This window comes from Rhinichthys klamathensis, unplaced genomic scaffold (assembly GCF_029890125.1).
Source record: "Rhinichthys klamathensis goyatoka isolate OS25496 unplaced genomic scaffold, OSU_Roscu_1.1 h1tg000019l_1, whole genome shotgun sequence".
In the NCBI taxonomy this organism is placed as follows: domain Eukaryota; kingdom Metazoa; phylum Chordata; class Actinopteri; order Cypriniformes; family Leuciscidae; genus Rhinichthys; species Rhinichthys klamathensis.
In genome coordinates this window covers 941,761-964,419 of record NW_026606570.1, presented here as the reverse complement: position 1 = coordinate 964,419, position 22,659 = coordinate 941,761, and the positions used below count along the sequence as shown (strand labels likewise).

The 22,659-nt window shown below is 36.9% G+C and overlaps 2 protein-coding genes across 2 annotated transcripts in view; both read left to right on the top strand.

Annotated features, from left to right (window-relative positions):
- Positions 1-939: 939 nt before the first annotated feature.
- On the top strand, positions 940-7,851 carry sat2b (spermidine/spermine N1-acetyltransferase family member 2b). Its single transcript, XM_056235747.1, has 6 exons — positions 940-1,119; positions 6,463-6,514; positions 6,624-6,707; positions 7,222-7,323; positions 7,408-7,448; positions 7,627-7,851. The coding sequence occupies exons 1-6, from the start codon at positions 1,057-1,059 to the stop codon at positions 7,849-7,851; spliced, it is 567 nt and encodes a 188-aa protein (XP_056091722.1). The 5' UTR covers positions 940-1,056.
- Positions 7,852-13,872: 6,021 nt separating this feature from the next.
- The window catches only part of LOC130071111 (piggyBac transposable element-derived protein 4-like), a 59,273-nt gene continuing 50,486 nt past the window's right edge, over positions 13,873-22,659 (top strand). The window contains exon 1 of the mRNA XM_056235734.1: positions 13,873-13,959. The gene's annotated coding sequence lies outside the window, so the exon portion shown is untranslated. The remainder of the gene's footprint in view (positions 13,960-22,659) is intronic.

The following is a 22,659-nucleotide window of genomic DNA, read 5'->3' as shown; positions in this document are numbered from 1 at the left end:
AAAATGTTATTAAAAAGCTATTGCTGTATCATTGTTACTCTTTGATTGTCGATTGTGGTATCCAACTATTTTTTTTTAAATTGTCATTATTTTACTATTGTTGCCTATTTATTTTATTTTTGTCTCATTATTATTAATATTATTTATTTTCATTATCTTTTGTACTTTTGTACTATTAATTAACATTACTGTTTAAATAATTACTATTGTTTAATCATCTAAGGTAGTTTGTTCTGGGTTGGGAGGGATTGAAAAATTAAAAAAATACAATCTCTGTCCAAAGCATTTGTCTTTGGAATAAATAAAAAAGCTATTAGTAGCTACATCTTGTGTGCTATACAACTTTTTCCCAAACCATATGATAGTGGGAAGCAAACTTAAATGTAGCCTATAATCATTATTGTGTCAAAAAGAAACTTGGAAAAGGGGTGTGGGAGACAAATTTTCCGATATTGGTATTCCCCTATATTATTCCCCTCTTATTGCTCAGTGCTGTCTATTCTTTTTGAACTTTCCAATCACAGCATATTTACTCTAACAAAAACTTAATATTTAACTTTTGCGTGATTGTGTGCCAACAACCCAGGACTCTGTCCTTTACAGATGACTTCAGCTGTCATATGACACAGTGATGCCACAAATCAAATGGCTGAATAAGGTTAAAGTAAATAACAGATCTATCTATCTATCTATCTATCTATCTATCTATCTATCTATCTATCTATCTATCTATCTATCTATCTATCTATCTATCTATCTATCTATCTATCTATCTATCTATCTATCTATTATGTATTATTTATTGTATTCAATCAAATGAAGATGAAGACAATATTTATTGAAAATGAAGACAATAAAGTATGTGATTCGAACATGTGTTGCCAATAGGCTGCGCAGTATTTGTGATATATGACGCTCTTGAACACATTTTACACACGTCTCGCTGCTCTCTGGTGGACGAACCGTAGGACGAACGCGTGTAGCCTTCAGTCGGCTTTTTAGTCACTGGTCAAAGGTAGTGCAGGAAACCAGAAAACGCTAGTTGACTTGTGCAAAATGGAGTTTACAATATGTCCAGCCAAACCTGAAGACTGCAAAGATATAGAACGCATGATTATGGTGAGCAAACACCATGCATGGTTTGTTACGTGTGTGTTTAAAAGACAGTGGGTGCGTCTCAATCCAGATCCTATAGCTTCCTAGGTCGCGAATCTGTAGGCCTATAGCCTATCACAAATTGTGTACACGAATTCGGACACTGGTAAGGACAGTAGTAAGGACCCTGGCTCACGACACTGGTGATTCTATTTCCGGTGACAACGTCCTCATTGTACATCACAACTGGTATTTATGAACAACAGCAATATCTTCCTGACTTTATTGTAAATTTTATTTGAAGAACTTTATGATAAATAGCCTACTTGGCTTGTTATTGCACGACGTGCATGTATTTTATGTCCAAGTGCATAATTTCTTTTTAAAATAATTTGATAAATTTAATGGGATGTATCTATAAAACCTATTTCGTTTGAATTCATTTTCAGTCAAATAATAAATATTATTTTATATTTTGGTATCTTAAATCTTTAAATCTCTGGAAACTAGATTATGAATAGTTATTGTATACAATATATTGAATGCATTTACTAATGATTTTTACAATGGAAATGAATCAACGCAACTTACTTAAACTGGACAATGACTTTCTTGACTTTCCTGTACAGCCAAAACAATCTTTGTTGCATTAATTTCCTGTTCTCACTGTAAAGCTGCTTTCAAACAACCAGTATTGTAAAAATAATAATAAAGGTGGCTTGATTTGAGTTGACTGGTATACTTGTATGATTATTTTTCTATCTTTTAAAAGTACAATCAGATGCTAAAGATTCTAAATATAAGGCAACTAGAATGCAATAATTATAAATTAATATGAATGAAATGCACAACCACAAAATAATAATGTGTTAGGCAATGTAGACACTCTAAGGGTCTTTCTAAGGCTAAGATTTCACTTATAAATAAAATTATGTTAACTATTGAAGCTTGTTTATACATATTTTTCCTGACTCAAAAATATGCATTATATCAATTTTAAAAAGATTTTTAAAAAATACCTTTTTTTGAAGCTTTATTTGTCATTGACCCACATACATGCACTGTAAGAGATTTCATGTTAGTTTAACTTCAAGTTCACCTTCTGCCTTGAAAAATCGAATTTCACTCAACTTGAAGACTGCCTTTGTTTCAACTTAGAAATTAAAGTTAATGAGCTAATTAAGTGATTCATTGAGTGATGATTGATCATTATTGAAGACAACTGATGTTAACAAGCAGAATCACTGAAGGAGAAAATCACTATTTTTAAGTCACCATTATGGAGATCAGTGCTAGCTTTAGTTGGGCTCTTGACCCTTACATTTATAACTTTAGATTTTGTTTAGCTGCCAGATAAAAAAAGAGAAAAGGTGATCTGATGGTGTTGGTTGTGTTTTAACATAATCATCACTTGACCTGAATCACCAAACTAATTTAGAGACTCTTTACGTTGTTGATTACAGCAACACTGTGATTTTATAGCAAACAATTATCAGCATTTTCAATATAAACCAAAATATTTCTTAAAAGTTGTTCTGATCGAAACCCTTTGAAAAAATATCTTATTTAGACTAGTGTTGTCAAAATATTCGGTACTTCGGTACCAAGTCGGTACTAAAAAATTTTTAACGTCACGGTACCAAGTCCCGGTGGTACCAACCCGGTTCTGGATGCGCATGCACGAAGGGTGTGTCACAGTGTTTGGTGGTGTTCCCTTGTTTATCACTAGAGGTCCTCGTTCTCACGGTATCCTTCACATTTGACTTCAATTCCCAGCATTCTGTCTGTCACTGTCACTCATCAGTTCATTGCACTCAGCTGTTCCCCGTAATCATTGTTCCCAGCTGTTCTGTGTTAGTCTTGTTAGATATTTGTATATATTCCCTGTCTGTGTTAGTATGTGTACGGAGTCGTTGTATAATGTCACACCACTTCCTGGTCTGCTTTCGTGTTGCTGGTTTTGTGCTTGTGTTCGTGTTTGGATTGTTTTGGATTTTGACCCCTGCCTGGATGACTATGAGTTTGGATTGCCCTTTAAATTAAAATTACTGCATTTGGATTTTCAGCCTCCTGTGTGTGTTCCGTGACAGGGTGTGAAGTTGCGTCCTCTTCATGAAAGCGCTGAGACATGGCGACCAGCGGCGCTGCTGATGTGGTGTCTGTGTATATTACACTGCAAAAAGACTATTTAAATATGAACCCTTCATGTTCTGCTTGTCTCTGTGTGAATGAACGGCGCAGACGCACGGTTTCATTAAACGTTACCTCTCTCACACACACACACACTGAAGCACGACGTGACGCTCGCGCTGTTTTCAGTCTCTGCTGCCTCACGATATGATGACATGATTCCATTCATCTCCGAGAGTCACTTCATGAGCATTTTACTTAACCGTTTCATTTGAGAAAAACTATCGTCATATCATACACGCACAGAAACTCAAAAGGTCTTCACGGCAAACTGTCAAAATAAAAGTTTGGTTTAACTTAAAGAAATTGACAGAAATAATTATATTAGGCTACTGTACAATAGATTTAACTACGTCTCCATTAATTAAAGATACTACTACTAATAATAATAATGTGTGCATAGAAGGTTGCTTATTTTTCACTTGACTTTTTTTATAAGCAATATTTCTCAATATCATCAATATTTTTGTTTAAACAGCATGTAGCCTTCAATCCTTTCATAAATTTACCATCATAAATAATAAAGTAATTGAATTGAATTGAATATATATATATTTTTTTCAAATAGTTAAATAAATTATAGAAGAAAAAATAGTTCAAACTGATTTTGCTGTGGTACCGAAATTGGTACCGAGAACCGTAACATTTTAATGGTATCGGTACCGACTACTGGAATTTTGGTACCGTGACATCCCTAATTTAGACACACTGACATCAATAATCAGCCTGTAAATCTCAACAATGGTGACAATAAAAAAGCATGTTGCCGTGCATTCTGGGTGCCACCATTCAAAACTCATTCATGGCTCTCATCATGCATTGTGGTATAAATACATTATGATCTGATTTGTCTTAGTAATTTCCTTTACCTAATTGAATAATTTTCCTAATTGTTTGTCACCATTGTTGAGATTCATACACTGATTATAGATGTCTGTGTGTGCCTAAAAGAAAGATTTCTTTTATCAGAACAACTTTTAGGAAATCTTTTGGATTAAATTGAAAATTCTGGATCTTATGCTGTAGAATCACTGTGATGCTGTAATTAACAATATAAATCTAGGTCAGAGATTAGGCTCTAAATGAGTTCAGTGATTCAGTTCAAATGATGATTCTGGTAAAACACAACCAACACCATCAGATCACCTTTTCTCTGTGTTTATCTGGCTGTTCACCACTCAGTTTCAGCAGCCAAACAAAATCTAAAGTTATCAATGTAAGGGTCAAGAGCCCAACTAAAGCTAGCACTGATCTCCATAATGGTGACTTAAAAATTGTGATTTTCTCCTTCAGTGATTCTGTCAGGGTTCTGTCACTTCTGTCTAGTTTTATCTTAGTTGGTGACAGAGCTCTGAAATTCCCGGTTTGTCATGTTCTTCTGTTCTAGTTCTGTTTATTGTGAGCACATGGCTTGTCATGTGTTTCCTTTGTGCCATGTGCTCTCATGTCTATTGTCTAGCCCCTCCCATCTTGTTATCTGATTATTGTTTAATTTGTCCCACCTGCCCTTCTCGTTACCCTCCTTTGTTTGTTCCCCTATTTAGCCTCCCTGTGTTTGTAGTCCTGTGCTGGTTCGTTGTCCAAGTTTCCTGTTCCCTCGTGGTTCCTGTTTCCGCCTGAATCTTCTCTTGTTTTACCCCATGGGGTAGTTTTGTTTATAGTTTGTTTTTATTTTGTTATTATTTAATAAACACCACCTTACTCTGCAATTGTATCCTCGTCTCACTTTAGACCATCCCGTGACAGATTCTGCTTGTTAACATCAGGTGTCTTCAATAATGACCAATCATCACTTAAAGGCACACTATGCAGGAATTCCGTTTTTGTCAAACAGCGACCCCTAGAGTCGCTGTGGAGTACTTGTATTTAACGTTACTGTCGTAAATACCACTCACGCAGAGCGTCTGCCATAGACTGGTCTCTGCACTCACGGCCTGATACCCCTTTGAAGCTGTTATATTAAGGTACAAATCTTGCATAGTGTGCCTTTAAATAAGAGATCTAGCGCTAAAATGTGTTTTTGAACTCAACCTGAGCGCTCGTGTCCGCTGCTATCAGTGTCAAGGATACATACATAGTGTCTCTTGTGGCGGCGTGCGCGCAGTCTTCACTCGGATGCGCTCTTCAATCTATCGCTGTTGCAGAGACTCTCTATTCATTCCGGTGAAATCACAAAATAAAATGCACACAAAAAGATTTACTTACTAGTCCATCAACAAGATCGCCAGGTCAGCATCACTGTTGCATCCAGTGCTGCTTTTTAGCTCGCGCCAACAAGTGAAAGCCCGACCGAGTGGGACTCTTGTCCGGTTCCTCACTTCTCAGGGATTCTGATTCTGATTCTGAGAAACTTCTCACTCCTCAGATTCTCTTTTCCTTTTCCTAGTCTCTTCCGACCGCGTTTTCTTTGCTTTTTCCATCGTCGAGTATCACGTCTGAAATGCGCACAAGTGTCTTCGTGCTTAAAATGTTGTTGTTGATGTGTGTGACGTCGTTGCCGTAAAGCATGTCGTCATTCTCGCGAGTTTTGCCGGGGGCGCTCCTCTCAAACTTGCATTGCTGGTTTTTCCAGCGGCGTCCCCCCCAAACTTTACTACCAGAATGATTCGAGTTTGTTTACCACCGAAATGACTTTGAAGCTGTTATATTAAGTTTCAATTCTTGCATAGTGTGCGTGCCTTTAATTAGCTCATTAACTTTAATTTCTAAGTTGAAACAAAGGCAGTCTTCAAGTTGAGTGAACTTCGATTTTCAAGGCAGCAGGTTCCAATTCCAAGTTAAACTAACATGAAATGTCTTACAGTGTGTGCAACATTTCAACTGTAAATAAATTATAAATGTTACCTAGATTATGTTCATTACCTGTCTAGTGATGTATGTGTATGCTAAAATATAATTAAATAATGTGTTGCAGTGATTATGCTCACGTGAATTATGATTTGCACTCCAGAACTTCCATTAAGTCGATGCTCTCTGGTTTTCACGGTGCATTGACTTTTAAGGTAGCGAATGTTTCAGTGCACTGCTAGGATTTTTACGATTGAGACAGCCAACAGACCGACATGGCCGACAGACATAAGTGCCCTGAATACTGAATGAGGGAGCTGATTGAGATGCACACCCAATGATTGTTGAATGCAAAATGAGTTGCGATTATCTGTGTATGTTTTATTGTAGGAATTGGCTGTTTATGAAAAGATGCCTGACCAAGTGAAGATATCCCATAAAGGTTTTCAAAAAGCTGACCCATTATTTTATTGTTATTACAGCCAAAATGAAGCCACATGTTGCTTACTAATTAGAGTCTGGTTCTACTGGTTTTCTTTGTTTTCTTTTAGAGTTGGAGAGGGATGGATTTGGCCCCAATCCTTTTTACCAGTGTCTTGTAGCTGAGGTACCTGAGGAGCACATGTCTAAAGATGGTAATAATGACTCCTAGAAGACCAAAAATGACATAATGTGCAGAGAAAACAGGGTAGGAATATATGGAAAACAATAACTTAAAATCTTTGGTTTACCTGATATAACCTATTACATTAAATGTAGTTTATATGTTTGTTATTTTATCAATAGATATTTTAGTTGCATTCAATATAGACAAAAAAGATCTCTCATCACATTTACATTTATTAATTTAGCAGGGACTTACAGTTGAGGACAAGTACAACTAGCAATTAATCATAAGAAGGCAATAAACACGAGAAGTGCCAGTAATACAAAGTTTCAGTCATTGTTCAAAGCAGGGAGGGATTAAAGAATAATGAGAGCATAGACAAAAGAATAGTAAAAGCATAAAGAATTTTTTTTAAATCAGGATGCATTACACTAATAATAATTAATAATAAACACAGAGTGAGTGGAGTACAATGACATTTTAGGATTTTTTTTTAATATATAGTCTTCACAAGTATTCTTACTGTAGCTGGTTTTCCACAGGACACACTAAGGTTGGCTATGCTCTCTTCTTCTATACGTACAGCACCTGGAAAGGAAGGACTGTGTATATGGAGGATCTGTATGTGATGACAGAGTACAGAGGTGTGTATATATTCTTAGTGACCCAGAGTTTGAACCAAAATGCAGAACTGTGTGTTGACTCACTCATCTCTGGTTATGCTACAGGTAAAGGCATTGGAAAGGCTTTAATGGCAACTGTTGCCAAAGTGAGTTTTTAGAAATATTTTTTATATATAATTCTATATTATCTGGATAACATTTTGCATCATGGTATTACATTTTATTGTACATATGTTGTGGTTAAACAAACTTTGTTGTATCAGCTATTGAGCAGTGTGTTTTTAATGTAAAATAGTAAATGCAGTTTTGTTTTTTACTGTATAGGTGGCCAAAGAGCAGCATTGTGTGCGTTTACAGTTCTCTGTACTGGATTGGAACAAGCCCTCTTTAGACTTTTATTTAGCCAAAGGTGCAGAGGACCTCACAGCTAAGGAAGGCTGGCATTTTCTCCGCTTTCATGGAATAGCTCTGGATAATCTAGCACAGGAAGCACCTTTAAAAACATTAAGACATCTGACAAGTTTAGGTAATGTCACTAGGAATACTTAGTGTATATTTTTGGTTTGTGTCTTTTAATGCAATATATTCAGTGTTAAAATAAAAAAATTGAAAAAATGTATGATAATTATTTTTTGTGCCACTGTTCAATGCAAACTCATTTTGATATCTTTGAAATACATTTAGTGATAAATAATCTCTTGCAAGTACTGTTTTTGTTGTAATTAGCCCTCTATGGTGTTCATTATGTTCTAACCATGGAATATTTTTTCAAATAAGTTTTTTATTACATGAAATAGCTTCAATCATACATATCAAAAATATTTTTCTAAAAAATTATGATTTTCTTTTCTATTTAATTGCACATTTAAAAAAAAAAAAAAAAAAGATAGATTTATATACTTGGAACTCATTCAAACCAAAAATAAGTAGATCCCTATCATTCAATTCCTATCATTCCCAATCATTTGGCTAACTCATCATCACTCTCATTACATGGAAGAGCTGATGCTACTATTGACTTAAAAACAGCACATCATTGGCTACCTTAAGGCCTGCCCTTTTAATTCCCATAGTGCAATATGTATTTTTTTTCCTGAATAACAAGGAAATGAGTAGAAATTAATTGTTGCCATATGGCAACGCCTTACCAGCTTATTTGAGCCCATTGTCAATGGAAACAAACAGAGGCAGAGTGAAACGCAACACTGCACGGATGTAGCACACATTTCTGTCAACACTTGCTGGTAAGTTGAAGGTCTTTAAAGGGTAACTAAACACTAAAACAACTTTTGCGTGCATCTGAGACTTTTGCGTGCACCTGAGACCCGCAGTGACAGCTGCTGTCAGACTCTAAAATGGAGAGTGACTGGAGTGACGCAAGTAGCTTTGCAACAGAGCGGTCATTTGAAGTCGAGGACTTTTCTCCCCCACCTTCACCTGAAGTGGAGGAGTTGTGAATTGTCTGTGGACACAGGGCCATATCAATTCAAGCCGCTGGCGCAAAGTGCGGTCTTAACTCCCGCATCGCGATCGGCATCTGATGAGTTTTGTCGAGTTGATGTCAATAGCGCGCGCTCTCTGTAGGCATGTAGGCATATATTCATATTGATATTTTGCCGCTATGTGAAAAAATCCAGCAAAATGCGCCGGCGCGTTTGTCGACCCCAGAGGATTAACTTTAGTCTAACCATAAATTGTGATTAAAATATACATGATCACTCACATCAAGACGCCGCTGCGCGGTGGAGTCCATGCAGGAGGAGCAGTGTTTGGCACTGCGTCGCTCTTCGGCGCGAGCTGTGTGGAGAAGCCCATTTCCACCTCTATTCCATTACCATCCTGACCACTGTACTAAATACAGATAAATCTATGCTAACTTGAAGCTATCCTAACTGTACTATGCTACTAACTAACTAACTAGGCTAGACAAATTAATCTAAATAACTATATAAATGCTATGCTAAATAGATGCTAAAATACTCTATCCTGATCGTTTTCAATACTCGTAATTCCAACTCTTGACTCGCAGTGGTTTTGACGAAACAAGGTGGTTTTTATACTGCCAATGGCGTGGTAAGCTCGTACCAAGGGCGTGGTGAGCTGGAACCTGCTTACGTCAGCTCTCACCGCTTACGTCACAAAGCACAGCAAACATCCAATAGGAAAATTCAACTGCAGTAGCCACCGTTCAAACTGAAGAGGGCAGCACTCAGACGTTTTTACACCATATATTGTAGAATTAAAACACTTTATACCCAAATGTCAAAAAAGTTACTCGAATCAATGACCAGCACTAATAAAGCCCCATTCTTACAGATCATTAACTAAAAAAAGTTGGTTTAGGGCAGCGTTTCTTAAAGTGTGGGGCGCGCCCCACTGGTGGGGAATAGAAACATGACAAGTGGGGTGCGACAAACAGGAGAAAATGTGGTAATGTTTGTGCCCATCTCTATTAATTCCTTTATTTATTGAGCATAAACTCAAAACAACGACACATTTAAATGTAAGCCTTACTTAACCTTTTCACATGCAAGTTTAGAAGTTTTTAGAGGCGCCCGTTATTTAGATCGAAAGGTTTAGAACCTTTATTATGGTTTCCATGGTGACACGTCATTGCTTGTCACACCACAGCCACAAGCGCTGAATGACTGATTATCTGCTTTTATTTCACACATTTGTTGGCTAAGGCAGGAAATATCTGATATTCTGATTGTCAAATATGAGCAAGTGGATGTGTTTTGTTGTTTAAACACCTTAGTTGAGCTATATGCGATGGGCGTTAGTTTATGCCGCATTTTAGAGATTCGGATCCGTTGGATTTAACAAGTTTACGTCAATTTATCCACGTCTCCCGAAATACATGAAAGTAACGTAAGTGGCCAGTGAACTGGGTAAAGCATAGAGTAAACTTGAAAGTTACTTACACAATGTGTATTTGATATGAATAATACGTGTCGTCTAATTATAATGGAAATAAATATTTAATAATAAATATTATTGCCGCTTCCATAGACATAAGTGTGTATTGGACAAACTCTAAATGTATTTCTTTTTTAGTAACTTAGTTATGTGAATTTAAATGTCTGAAACCTAAAATAAACATTATGTGGTTGAAAACACTGAATAGTTGTGATGTCAAGCGGTGAGCGCTCTCCGTCTCTGGCTCAGAAAATATGTGTAGCCTACTACAAAACAGGCTCATTGCAGACATTAAATAGTTAATCACTTAATTTTGAACTTTCAAAGTGCACCAGATTTATTCATTTATCTTTAAAACAAAAAATACCTAAAATACGTAGGCCTACTAGGATTTTACCACCTCCGCCTCGTTTTGAGCCAGGAAAAACCCTGAGATTATTATTATTCTTTTTCAATTTTGTTTGTTCTTTTTGCATGCAGTTTGCGAAGTGACAAAATAAAGCAAAGTACAACTAGACCACACTTTTGTTTTCTCCGTTTCTGAATTTGATGTTATCAGAGGCAAAATACAAACACAATGCATTATTATTTTTATCTACTGTCATGTTTATGTTTTTAAAATGTCATGTTAATAAAATACATTTTAACTTAAAGTCTAGTTTATTAACATTTTTTGGGGGCAATTGCATGGGGACAGGTGGGGCACAAACCCTTCCCTACCTTCAAAGTGGGGAATGGCAGAAAAAGTTTGAGAAACACTGGTTTAGGGTTTAGTTACCCTTTAAACAGTCTTTGTGGAGTTTACAGACACTATTCAATAACGCGATTAGAACAAAGCACTTAAGAATAAATAACTTACTACATCAGCTGAATCTGTGCTCCTCGAAATGAAACTACCAGCACTTCTGAGGTAACTTTTCCAGGATTATTACGATAGTATTATTCCTCACAGCGCAGCAAGACGAGGTAAAGTACAATATTCTTATTAAACTGGATGTTTTATCCAGCTGATGTGGGCGTTGGCATGGCTTGTCTCAATATTTGCGTTTGAATAGCGAACACGTAATAAAATATAGCTGCAAGCCGCCATTACCGGGGCCAAGCGCAAGAAGCGGCAACAGATGCCATCATGGGTGGGAGTGGCAGACCAACTGCAGCAAGGAGCAATTAAAGATATTTTAAGAGAATTTTGGCAAAATGGCTGAAAAATCATATATACAGTAACTTTTAAGATGATTTAATGGTTTATCACTTTCGACAAATAGGTGGCGCAGTTCTGAAATCAATTTGATGTGGTCAGAGTGAGGTGACAATGACACATACAAAGTTTGGGGTCAAAATGTCAAGGCATTGCAGAGATAAAGACTTAATAGTCATTTTAGCAGCATGCCTCAACGTTGCTGCTGCGGTATACGAAAACGGTTTTGTCTATCGTCACGAAATTCATAACTTTTAGTCCGCATGGTCTGGAGATGATATGAATCGATTTTGGTGAAAATCGGACGAATGGTCTAGGAGAAGTTCGAAAAAGAAGGTTTTGAAAGTAAATAAAGATGGCGGACAGGAAATTCGTCCAAATACGTCAATCTTGGTATCATGTCATTACAATAGGCATATTTTTTCAAAAGTTATTAGCATTTTTGGAAATTTAATTTGAACTACCTTCAGGGGATAGTGCTGGTGGCAAATTCTGAGTTTCATAATGTTACAGCAATGCATTTGTTAAGTACAGCATTTTACATCACAAAACTGTATTGTAGTCAATGGGAATTTCATGTTTTGTTCTATTATAGCGCCACCAAGAGGCAAAATCCCACCATTTTTTTCATGTGTCCTCAGAATGAGCCCATACATGTGTGTGCCAAATTTGGTGAAAATATCTCAATTCGCTTCAGAGTTATAGACATTTATATGAAAAAACACGTAAAAAATGACTGACACGTGACTTTGATTGAATTTTACTACCCCTTACTATCAATATTTTGGCATTTGGGTATTAGCATATAGCTATCAACCTATGTTACCAAACTTCTGACGGTGGTTTCGTCTCGATCGGACTAGCGGTTTCGAAGATATCGGCAAATGTTTTTTAACCCTCTGGGGTCGGCGGTATCGCCGGCGATACCAGCTCACTTTTTTCCTTATCAGTGCAAAAGAGACTCAAATTACTCTGTTGATTTTGATCTTACATATAAGTGTTGTACATCATTCGATCCTGTTAAGTTTGTATTTTTTTGTGGAACCTCACAATAAAAACAAAGTGTTGTGCTTTTCGCCTAATAAAGAAAAATAAACATGATGCGCGTTCTGCGTTCTCTCTGTCAGTGAAGTCCATTCTGAAACGCGTCCGAAAAATGAACTGTAACTAAGTCAATACTTGCCACAGAGACACGAGACATGTGTCTTTTTAAAGCTTGTATTCTCTTCTTTTAAATGAAGTAATTTATTAAAAAAATAAATATTTCCAGTTTATGTAATCCGTTTGAAACCAAGGAGAGGTACAGTTTTTTCGTTCTCAGTTCATTATCTTTAATTAGCTGAGGCCGCCACGCCCCCATCGCTTTTCACATGGTAAATAGGTGATCTAACGTTATGCATAGCACACGCCCAGCGATCAATGGCATAAAAACACGAAGTTTCTTCACTGATAGATTCATTGCGTTTTGAGGATGGCACGGTATTCCGACAAAAAGGCCCTTCAGATGATTCTGGACAGCGAGGAAGAATTCACTTTTCCTCAGAGGAAGATTATAACTCGGACAAGGAACGGCTGCATTTTGAAGAACGAATTGATCCCGCGCCGAGGATAGGCCTACAAGTTCGGAGTAAGTTGTTTAGTGTTTTATAATTTCTTTTCTGATCGTATAGAGCTCAAATGAATTTTCAGACTATATTTTGCCTAGCTTTTGACATCTTACAGAAAAGATTGCCTCACAATATCCCTAACATTCGCTCGTGTAAACTTTTTAAATGTGATATTACTCTCTAAACATATTTGTATATTAAATATATAGTTTTGATTAGCTTATGACACTGATTATCATGCTAAAATACTGCCTTATGCGTTATGTATTTTGTTTGCGAATAACTGCATGTTTAGGTATAGCCTATTGATTTAGTGAAATATATTTCAGCCTCCGGTAAAATATGTGATACTGTCTAAATACAATATATTTTTTATATAAAAATGTTGAGTTTTGGTTAGCCTATGACACTACTTATGCTAAAATAGTGCCTTATGCGTAATGTAGCCTATTTTGTTTGCGAATAACTGCTTAGGTTATATAACGAGAAATACATTTCAGGCTCTGGTAAAAGAGGTCTAAATACAATACATTTTTTATATAATTAAATGTTCAGTTTTGGTTATGACACTATATCATGCGTAAATAACTGAATACAGGTGTAAATGTTTGAAATGTAGTGATGTGTCGTTCGCGAACGATCCGTTCATTGCGTGTAGTCCTATCACTAAATGCGTGCGGTCTATATGGGCCATCAACAGATATTTATCCGTCCCATGGGCCATGGCCCATCAACAGATATATACATACATTGTGCATCCATACCCATTAATTGTCCATCAGTTTACTTTGGATAATGTATGCTAACAGTTTTTATTTTTTTTTATTTTTTTTTTTTTAGGAATGTGTCTGCATCATGCTCTCCTTCGCCAGCACCTCGCAGAGGGACACGCAGGTGTCGTTCAGTTCTCAGTGCGATCGAGAATCATACTGAGTAAGTGCACAGACGTAATATTTTACAGATGAAATTTAGCCTAATTGTGTTTACATCGTCATAATGTAAAAGTATATAAAAGTATATACACCTATTCTTGTGTGAAATTACAAAAAAAATAATAATATCCATGGCAATTAGTGATTGATAATGATAATAATACAGTTTATTTGATTGTGTTATCAGCATGCTCATGCTTTTTTCTTTTTTATAACAGATGTGACAATGAACACGTCCATCCACCAGTTCCGAAGAGAGCCAAGGCAAACAAGCAGGCAAGCAACAGGCAGTCCACTTTTTTTATATATATAAAAAAACAAGTTTGGTCTTTTTATGTTTGTTTTTTGAAAGGATGTGTTAAGTGATAGTAATGACTTTAAGTCTTTACGTTCTTAGGAAAGATTTCTATTTTTAATAAATGCTGTTCTTTTTAACTTTTTATTCATCAGTGAATCATTCTTAGTTCAGGCTGCCTCACAGCACCTTGTTGGGCCATTGGGGGAGTGCCTTTAGTCTTCCCAGGTGTAAATCACATTATTCATGGCCATTCACACTCCCACACATACAGCAGTGCTGACCAAAAACTGACGTAAGAAATTTAAATCATTATATTGTTGTTTGTGAAAGAGTGGTCAGAATGATTTTCACTTCATTTTGAAGTAAAAATTCTACCCTACAAGAATAGTAACTCAAAAGTCTTGTGGACAACTATTCAGCATGTGTTAAATGGCCTTATTGCGGTGACATTTTTTCCCCCAAAACGTACTAACCACGCATAATATTTTTTTTCTATAAAATGCAAACATGTACATCCATTTTGCTCACATATTATTGTAGCAGAGTTTGTGCTGAATACAGCAAATTTATATGTTGGCAAATGGTATGTTTTAAGTAGCTGAAATAAGCACAAATGTCAGGGCATGTCAAAACATCTCAAGGACCCCAAAAACACCTCAGACCCCAGAGGGTTAAGCGCTAAATCACAACGCTACACAAACCGTAAGTCAAAACCTAGCATGTTTGGTATCTGTGGACTCGGCAAGCATTCAAGACCTCAACGAGATGACTCCCGTGAAAATAAGTCAACCACAGCCAGAGTTATAAGCATTTGAGAAATAAATTTTACCACTAGGTGGCGCTGTTTCGAAACTTCTCAGGCTCCTTCAGGGCATCGTACTGATGACCCATACCGAGTTTCGTAACAATTCGTTAATGTGTTAAAAAAATACAGCATTTTAGCACATAATTCAAAATGTCCGACAGCCAAAATGGCCGATCTGGGAAAATTGGCTATCAGTCGACTCGGCATGACGCCCTGAATCTAACGAGACCCCTTTTATGATTTTTGGACAAACCGTTCAGAAGTTATGAGCGAAAATAGCAATTTTTCATATCTCCGGACCAGTAGGTGGAATCAGGAATCAGAGGAAAAAAGAATTTTGTTTCTACCCATTATGATTCAAAAGTTATTAGACTTAACCCTCTGGGGTCCAAGGTGTTTTTGGGGTCCTTGAGATGTTTTGACATACTCTGACATTTGTGCTTTCTTCAGTTGCTTATAAACATATTACTGGCAAAGGTGTAATTTCACTCTATTTAGCACAAACAGGGCTACCATAATGTGTTACCAACATGTATGTACATGTTTGTATTTTTGAGAGAATATTGTTTATGCGTGGTTATTGAAAAAACTAAAACTTAAAGTTTCTGAAATAAGGCCACAAAACACATACTAAATATGTGTCCACAAGACTTTTGACTAATGGATGTTGTCGCCTAGAGTTTTTTCTTCAAAATGATCTGAAAATCATCCTGCCTTATCATTCACATAAAACAATAGATTGGTTTAAATTTAAAAATGACACTTTTTGTTTGGAAAGGCAATATGCGCAGGGGTGTGACCTGCTGTGATTCACACCTGAGAAGACAATGGGCCCGCATAATGAGCGCATAATGGGGCTGCATACTAATGACCCTTTCATTCAGGTGTGTCACTGAGCCACAAGAATGACAATATATATATATATATATATATATATATATATATATATATACAAAATTGGTTCACAGTTCCAATTATTTATTTATTTTGCAAATTGTGCTTGCAAATTGTATAATATCAAATGTAAAAATTTCTAGTAATTGTGCAGTTAATTATCATACTGTTTTTACAGAAAGTTTGGGAATATATCCCATATGTGTCACTAATAAAACACAATACAAATAATTTAAAGAGGAGGCTTATATTGAGCTTTTAAGATTTACCTAAGATTTATTTATATGTAGCCTACATATATTTTTTAATAAAAAGGTTACAATTGCAACAACAATTAAAATTTTAAGTATATTTCAAATGTAATCTTTCTTTGTATATACTAAAGTATACATTTTATCATACATATTTCACAGTTGCGGATTAATTAGTTTGAAAATATATTCAAGATGGCGGCATGTGTGTAGATGTGTGTGTTTGCTCTCTTCCTTTGTCCTCCACTGTTTAATCAAAGAGTCATAGGCTACTTATTTGAATATATATTTATTTATTTTATTTATTTTTCTATTTTTCTTGATGCACGCGGCCAGATAACGCTTAAATATGAGTTTACCCCTCTTTGTGCTTCTTCTGTGCTGCTGCATGACCTCGAGGAAATCGGGGATCGATGCACCTTTAGGCGTCGAGGACACCGCTGAAAGTGGCCAGAGTGAGCTCGAGGTGACTGCGCTCTGTCTATGGCCGCAATGGTATCTTTTGTATGCCGGGACTGCTCCGGTATCGCCTAATGAGCATGGCCCGATGCTTCGGATATCTTGGAGAGAACTTTCTCGTGATTCGGTACTCGCTTCCGGTGATGTCCCGCGTGGATTACGCTGCTTGTGGCTGCATGAGAACGGGAGATATTCAGCCAGAGCAATGCCTACCTGCTGTAAAGGTTCGACCACAGATGGCCAAGCAAGGAGATCATGGCTATTTTTCATCTTGCTTCTATTATCGGGTAATGTTCACCCCAACCCTGGTCCAACATTATCCCAATTACAAATGCCCAACGATCTCAAATCTTCTCATGGATTACGTTTCTTTCATTTGAATGTGCGTAGTCTGATTAATAAAATGGACTCTCTACGAGTTTGGGCCGACACGACTGGTGCAGACATAATGGTCATAACTGAGACATGGCTAAATGCCTCAGTCACAAATGATATGATCAATATCGATTCATATACAGTCTTCAGATCTGATCGTGTAAAAAAAGGAGGAGGAATTGCGATTTATGTGAGATCCACTTTAAACTGTTCCTGCATACAGACAACCAGCAAACCGAATGGTCTCGAACTTCTAGCACTCAAATTAAATCTCGCTGCCGGCTCCGATATTATTGTGGTTGGTTGTTATCGCCCGCCTTCATCGTCTTCAAGCGAGGTATGTACTTTACTTGCGGACTTTTTTCATGATTGGACTAAATATGAATTGATTATTCTTGGCGACTTCAACTGGGATTGGCTGTCGCCATCTTCTGATCTCTTCAAGGAGACCTGTGACTCTCATTGTTTGTTACAGCTGATTAATTCAAAAACTCGGATGAATCATAAGGATTTGGACAGATCTACCTTATTGGACTTAATTTTAACTAATGCTCCCCACAGATATTCAGCATCTGGAGTCTTTTGCAATGACATTAGTGATCACTGTGCAGTTGTCTGTGTGAGAAATTGTAAAATTCCTAGAAATCCACCACGTTATATTTTTAAAAGATCTTTTAAGCATTTTAATGAACAAGCTTTTCTACGCGATCTCTACTATAGTGATCTGGGTGCAGTTTCCAGTATGCCTGATGTTACATTAGCTTGGGATTATTTTAAATTGATATTTCTATCAATTTGTGATAAACATTCTCCAGTCAAAAGATTTAGGATAAGTGGAAAAAATAACCCTTGGTTTAAAGACACCGTTTCCACCTCCATAAAACAGAGAAATGCTGCTTGGGTTAAGGCCAAGAAATCTAACAATCCCCTAGACTGGATCACCTACAGAGCGTTACGAAATAAATGCACAAAATTAATCAAAAGTGCAAAACGTGATTATTATTTGTCTACCATAAATGAAAATATAAATAATCCCACAAAGTTCTGGAAATTAATTAAGTCAACTTCAGTACCAAATCAACTATTTAAATTTCCAGAGCATTTAAATGTTAATCACACTGTAGTCAAGGGCAGAGAAGTTATAGCAGATACTTTTAATAATCATTTTACTTCAGTAGGTTCCACGTCCGATGCCACTAATTCGGGTGTTAATATCTTAAATGCTGATCCTATTCAATATTGCCCGTCAGAATCTTTTAATTTTGCACCCATAACCATTGCGCAGGTTCACAATGCCCTAACGAATTTAGACATAAAAAAAAGGCAGGATTCGATCAAATCGAGCCTTATTTTCTAAAAGTGGCCGCTAATCTCGTATCAGACCCTATAGCCTCTATATTTAACTTAAGTCTCGTTTCTAATGTTATACCTAAATCGTGGAAATCGGCAATGGTTACCCCACTATTTAAAGGGGGAGACCCCTTAGATCCAACTAACTACCGTCCTATTTCCAGATTGCCAGTTTTAGCGAAAGTTTTTGAATCACTGATAAATAATCAATTAAAACAATTTCTATCGGCTAACAATATTCTTCATGATTACCAGTCAGGATTCAGAACAGGACATAGCACCATTACTGCAGCCATGCTAGTCTCTAATGATATTATATCCTCTTTAGATAGTAAAAAGTCATGCGCCGCATTATTCGTCGATCTATCAAAAGCTTTCGACTCCGTAGATCACAAATTATTGTTACAGAGACTTCAGTCTATAGGCCTCAGTGAAGCAGCCTTAAGCTGGTTTGATAATTACCTTTCAGAACGCACCCAATGTGTGTCTGTGGAAAACTATAACTCACCTTTCCTTCAAGTCAATACCGGGGTTCCCCAAGGATCTGTTTTAGCCCCTCTTTTATTTTCTATCTTCATTAATGATTTAGGCAATGGAATAGAGTCAGGGAAACTGCATTTGTATGCAGACGATACAATCATTCATACAACAGCACCTACTTTAAATCAAGCCTTGAACCATTTACAGAATGCTTTTCAAGTTTTGCAGCATTCATTGTCTCAGTTAAAATTGGTTCTAAATACAAAAAAGACAAAATATATGATTTTTAGTCGTGGCCGTTCCAAGGTAGCTGATATCTCAATCTCAACCTCTAATGGTATTCCTCTAGAAAGAGTCAGTTCCTATAAATACTTAGGAATCGGGCTTGATGAAAGATTAGCATTCGATGTACATATTGATATGTTGCTGAAGAAGCTTAGGCCAAAATTAGGCTTCTTTTTTCGCTCAAAAAATTGTTTTCCATTTGAGGCCCGAAAGAAATTAGTAGAGAGTGCTTTTTTATCCATCATTGATTATGGTGATCTCTTATATATGCATGCAGCTACTACTCTACTCAGAAAATTAGATTGCGTGTATCACGCTGCTTTACGCTTTGTTTCTGGTGCAGAGTCACGGACACATCATTGTATTCTTTATGATTCCTTAGCTTGGTCATCTTTACATCAAAGGAGAAAACTACATATGTACTTATTCATTGCAAAAGCTCTTTTAGGTAAGTTACCTTCTCATATCTCAAATCTTTTAATCTATTATACAAATACCTATCAAACTAGGTCTAGCTCTCGCCTCCGGCTAAAAGTCCCAAGGGTATTGTCAGATTTTGGTAAAAGTGCTTTTTCTTTTTACGCTCCTTGGACTTGGAATGAACTACAAAATGTATTGAAGCTAGATGCACTTCCAACCTTGACCTCTTTGAAACGTCTTTTACTCAATGTTTTAAAGGAAATTGTAACTGTTTTCCTTGACTCATTTTTATCAATGTTGTCTGTGAATGTGTAAATTGTGATATTCCTTTTCAATGATTCTTGTGTATGAATTTTTTTTTTTTTTTTTTTTTTTGTGCCGCCGTCTTGACCAGGTCTCTCTGGAAGAAGAGATAGAAATATCTCAATGTGATTCTCCTGGTTAAAATAAAGGAAATAATAATAAATATAGCCTACAATCGAACAAACACTATAATAACATCTTAGCAAACAAGCTTATTTGATGTGGCAGTATTTTACAGTAAAAACGACATCTTGTCTTTCATATGTAACATCGTTTTTATGATTAGGACATATAAATGTTAATTTGCAGTTTAATACGTTGCTTATACAAAAATATTTTATTTCAACATATTTCAGTCGATTTTTACTCATCTCAGTATTGGAATATAGTTAGGTAAAAGCTGTTCATTCATTCACACACAAAAAAACGCGACTCAAACAGTCTTTTTGTTTACAGACACTATTCCATATCGCGATTAGAACAAAGCACTTGAAAATAAATAATGTACCTATTCCTCGGCTGGATCCGTTGCTCCTCCAAATGAAACTACCTGGACTTCTGAGGTAATTTTTTCCAGGATTATTATTAAGATACTATTATTCCTCACAGCGTCGTAAATCTGAGTCTCTTTCGGTGGGTTATCCAGCTGATGTGGGCGTGGATCGCCTCAGAGCATTTGTGTTTGAATAGAGCGCGCGCTCCGTGGGCGTGGTCAAATTAACTTTAATGAGCTGAGACGAGAACGACTATCATCTCTCTCTTTTCGTACAGATTACATAAAATGAGAAAAAAGTTTTTTTATATAAGTTACTTCATTTAAAAGAAGATAATTCAGGCTTCGTGCCTGTGTGCCTGTATAACTGTTTGACTGAGTATTTGGAGAGTTACAGTTCATTTTTCGGACGCGTTTCAGAATGGACTTCACTGACAGAGAGAACGCAGAACGCGCATCATGTTTATTTTTCTTTATTAGGCGAAAAGCACAACACTTTGTTTTTATTATGAGGTTCCACAAAAAAAATACAAACTTAACAGGATCGAATGATGTACAACACTTATATGTAAGATCAAAACCAACAGATTAATTTGAGTCTCTTTTGCACTGATAAGGAAAAAAGTGAGCTGGTATCGCCGGCGAGACCGCCGACCCCAGAGGGTTAATATGAGTGAAAATTTGGTCAGGTGGTGGCGCTAGAGGGATTGATTTTGAGACGCTAAATTTGCTCTATTGACTTTTTAGACTGTCCTTTATCAGTGTGCCAAATTTCACAACTTTCCCGCAAGCGGTTCTATGGGCTGCCATAGACGACCAGTCGGAAGAAGAAGAAGAAATATAGCTGCAAGCAGCCATTACCGGGGCCAAGCGCAAGAAGCGGCAACAGATGCCATCATGGGTTGGAGTGGCAGATCAACTGCAGCAAGGAGCAATTAAGGACATTTTAAGACCATCCCGGTGTTGCTGGGTGATTGGGGGCGGGAGTAATGTCCGTTTAAATGCATATCTTTGTGGGCTTATATCTCGGGAATGCCCAGGCCAAATCGCACCAAACTCGAATCGAAGCTAGATGAGGACGGGCCCTTTCCAACAAGGATCTAGCAGAACTTAGATAGTGTTAGAGGAGCTCTGTTGAACAAGACCATCCCGGTGTTGCTGGGTGATTGGTAAAATGGCTGAAAAATCATATACCGTAATTCCTCAAATAAAAACCGGTATTCAAATAAACGCCGGGCCTCTGATAGTGGCCGGGTGCGTGATCAACGCGGACAAATAAAGGCCGGTCTCAAATAGAGGCCGGGGGAAAATTAGTGTGGATAATCTCCTAAATGCCTTTCATTGAAGAAATGTTACAACTGTCCACTTCATGCGTGTTCTGTGATCTGATGGCTATCTGATTGTGAAAAGACCAGGTATAAATGCCATCCGAAGCGCATTCGAGACGATTTAAAGCCGATCACTCAAACCACTTCTTCAGGAGGAGATCTGAGACAAGATTCCAGACGAAACTGCACAAATGTAAATCAAATGCATCTGATTGTTGAAACCACGTATCTAAATTTTACTCCTCCCAAAAACGCTAAGAAATAAATGTGTGAGAGCGTGTTATAGGCCAGGGGTTTTCAAACTTTTTGTGTGTGTGGACCACTATTTGTAATCAAGAATTTTCGCGGACCACCTCATAATACACATAATAAAATATGTCTACACACAGTCCTACCTGAATTAGTCCGCACCTCTAAATAGACTTACTAGCACTAAAACTATAACTGGTCATCACATCAGTACAACAGCTTGTTAAAAGAACGTTTACTGCACACAACGGCTGCCACATATTTAATTGATTTATTTACTCAAGCGCCCGAGGGCATAATCAGGTTAATTTCAGGGATGCAAACATGTATGGTCAAAAAAGATAGAGGTAATCGAAGCCCTCGCCCCGCGGCAAATATCCAGATACTTACGTTGCCGCCAACCCCTGCCACCCCTATAGGCACATAATATAGTAAAATGAAATTCAAATAAAGTTTTGACAAAAAAGGTTTTATAAAAAGATAAACCTCACATATTTCAGCCTTTAAATAATTTTTATTAAAAGAATGAGTCAAAAAAATATAAATTACTTGCCATTTACATTGATGCACATTAGCCATCTTTTATTATTAAAAGTAAAATTCGGTCCGATTTCCCGTGCTGTCTGTCGTTGCTATGCAACCATGCACTGCGCTCTCCACAACGACAAAGAAGTTTTAGTAGCTAATAGATTTACACCATCGAAAAACGCT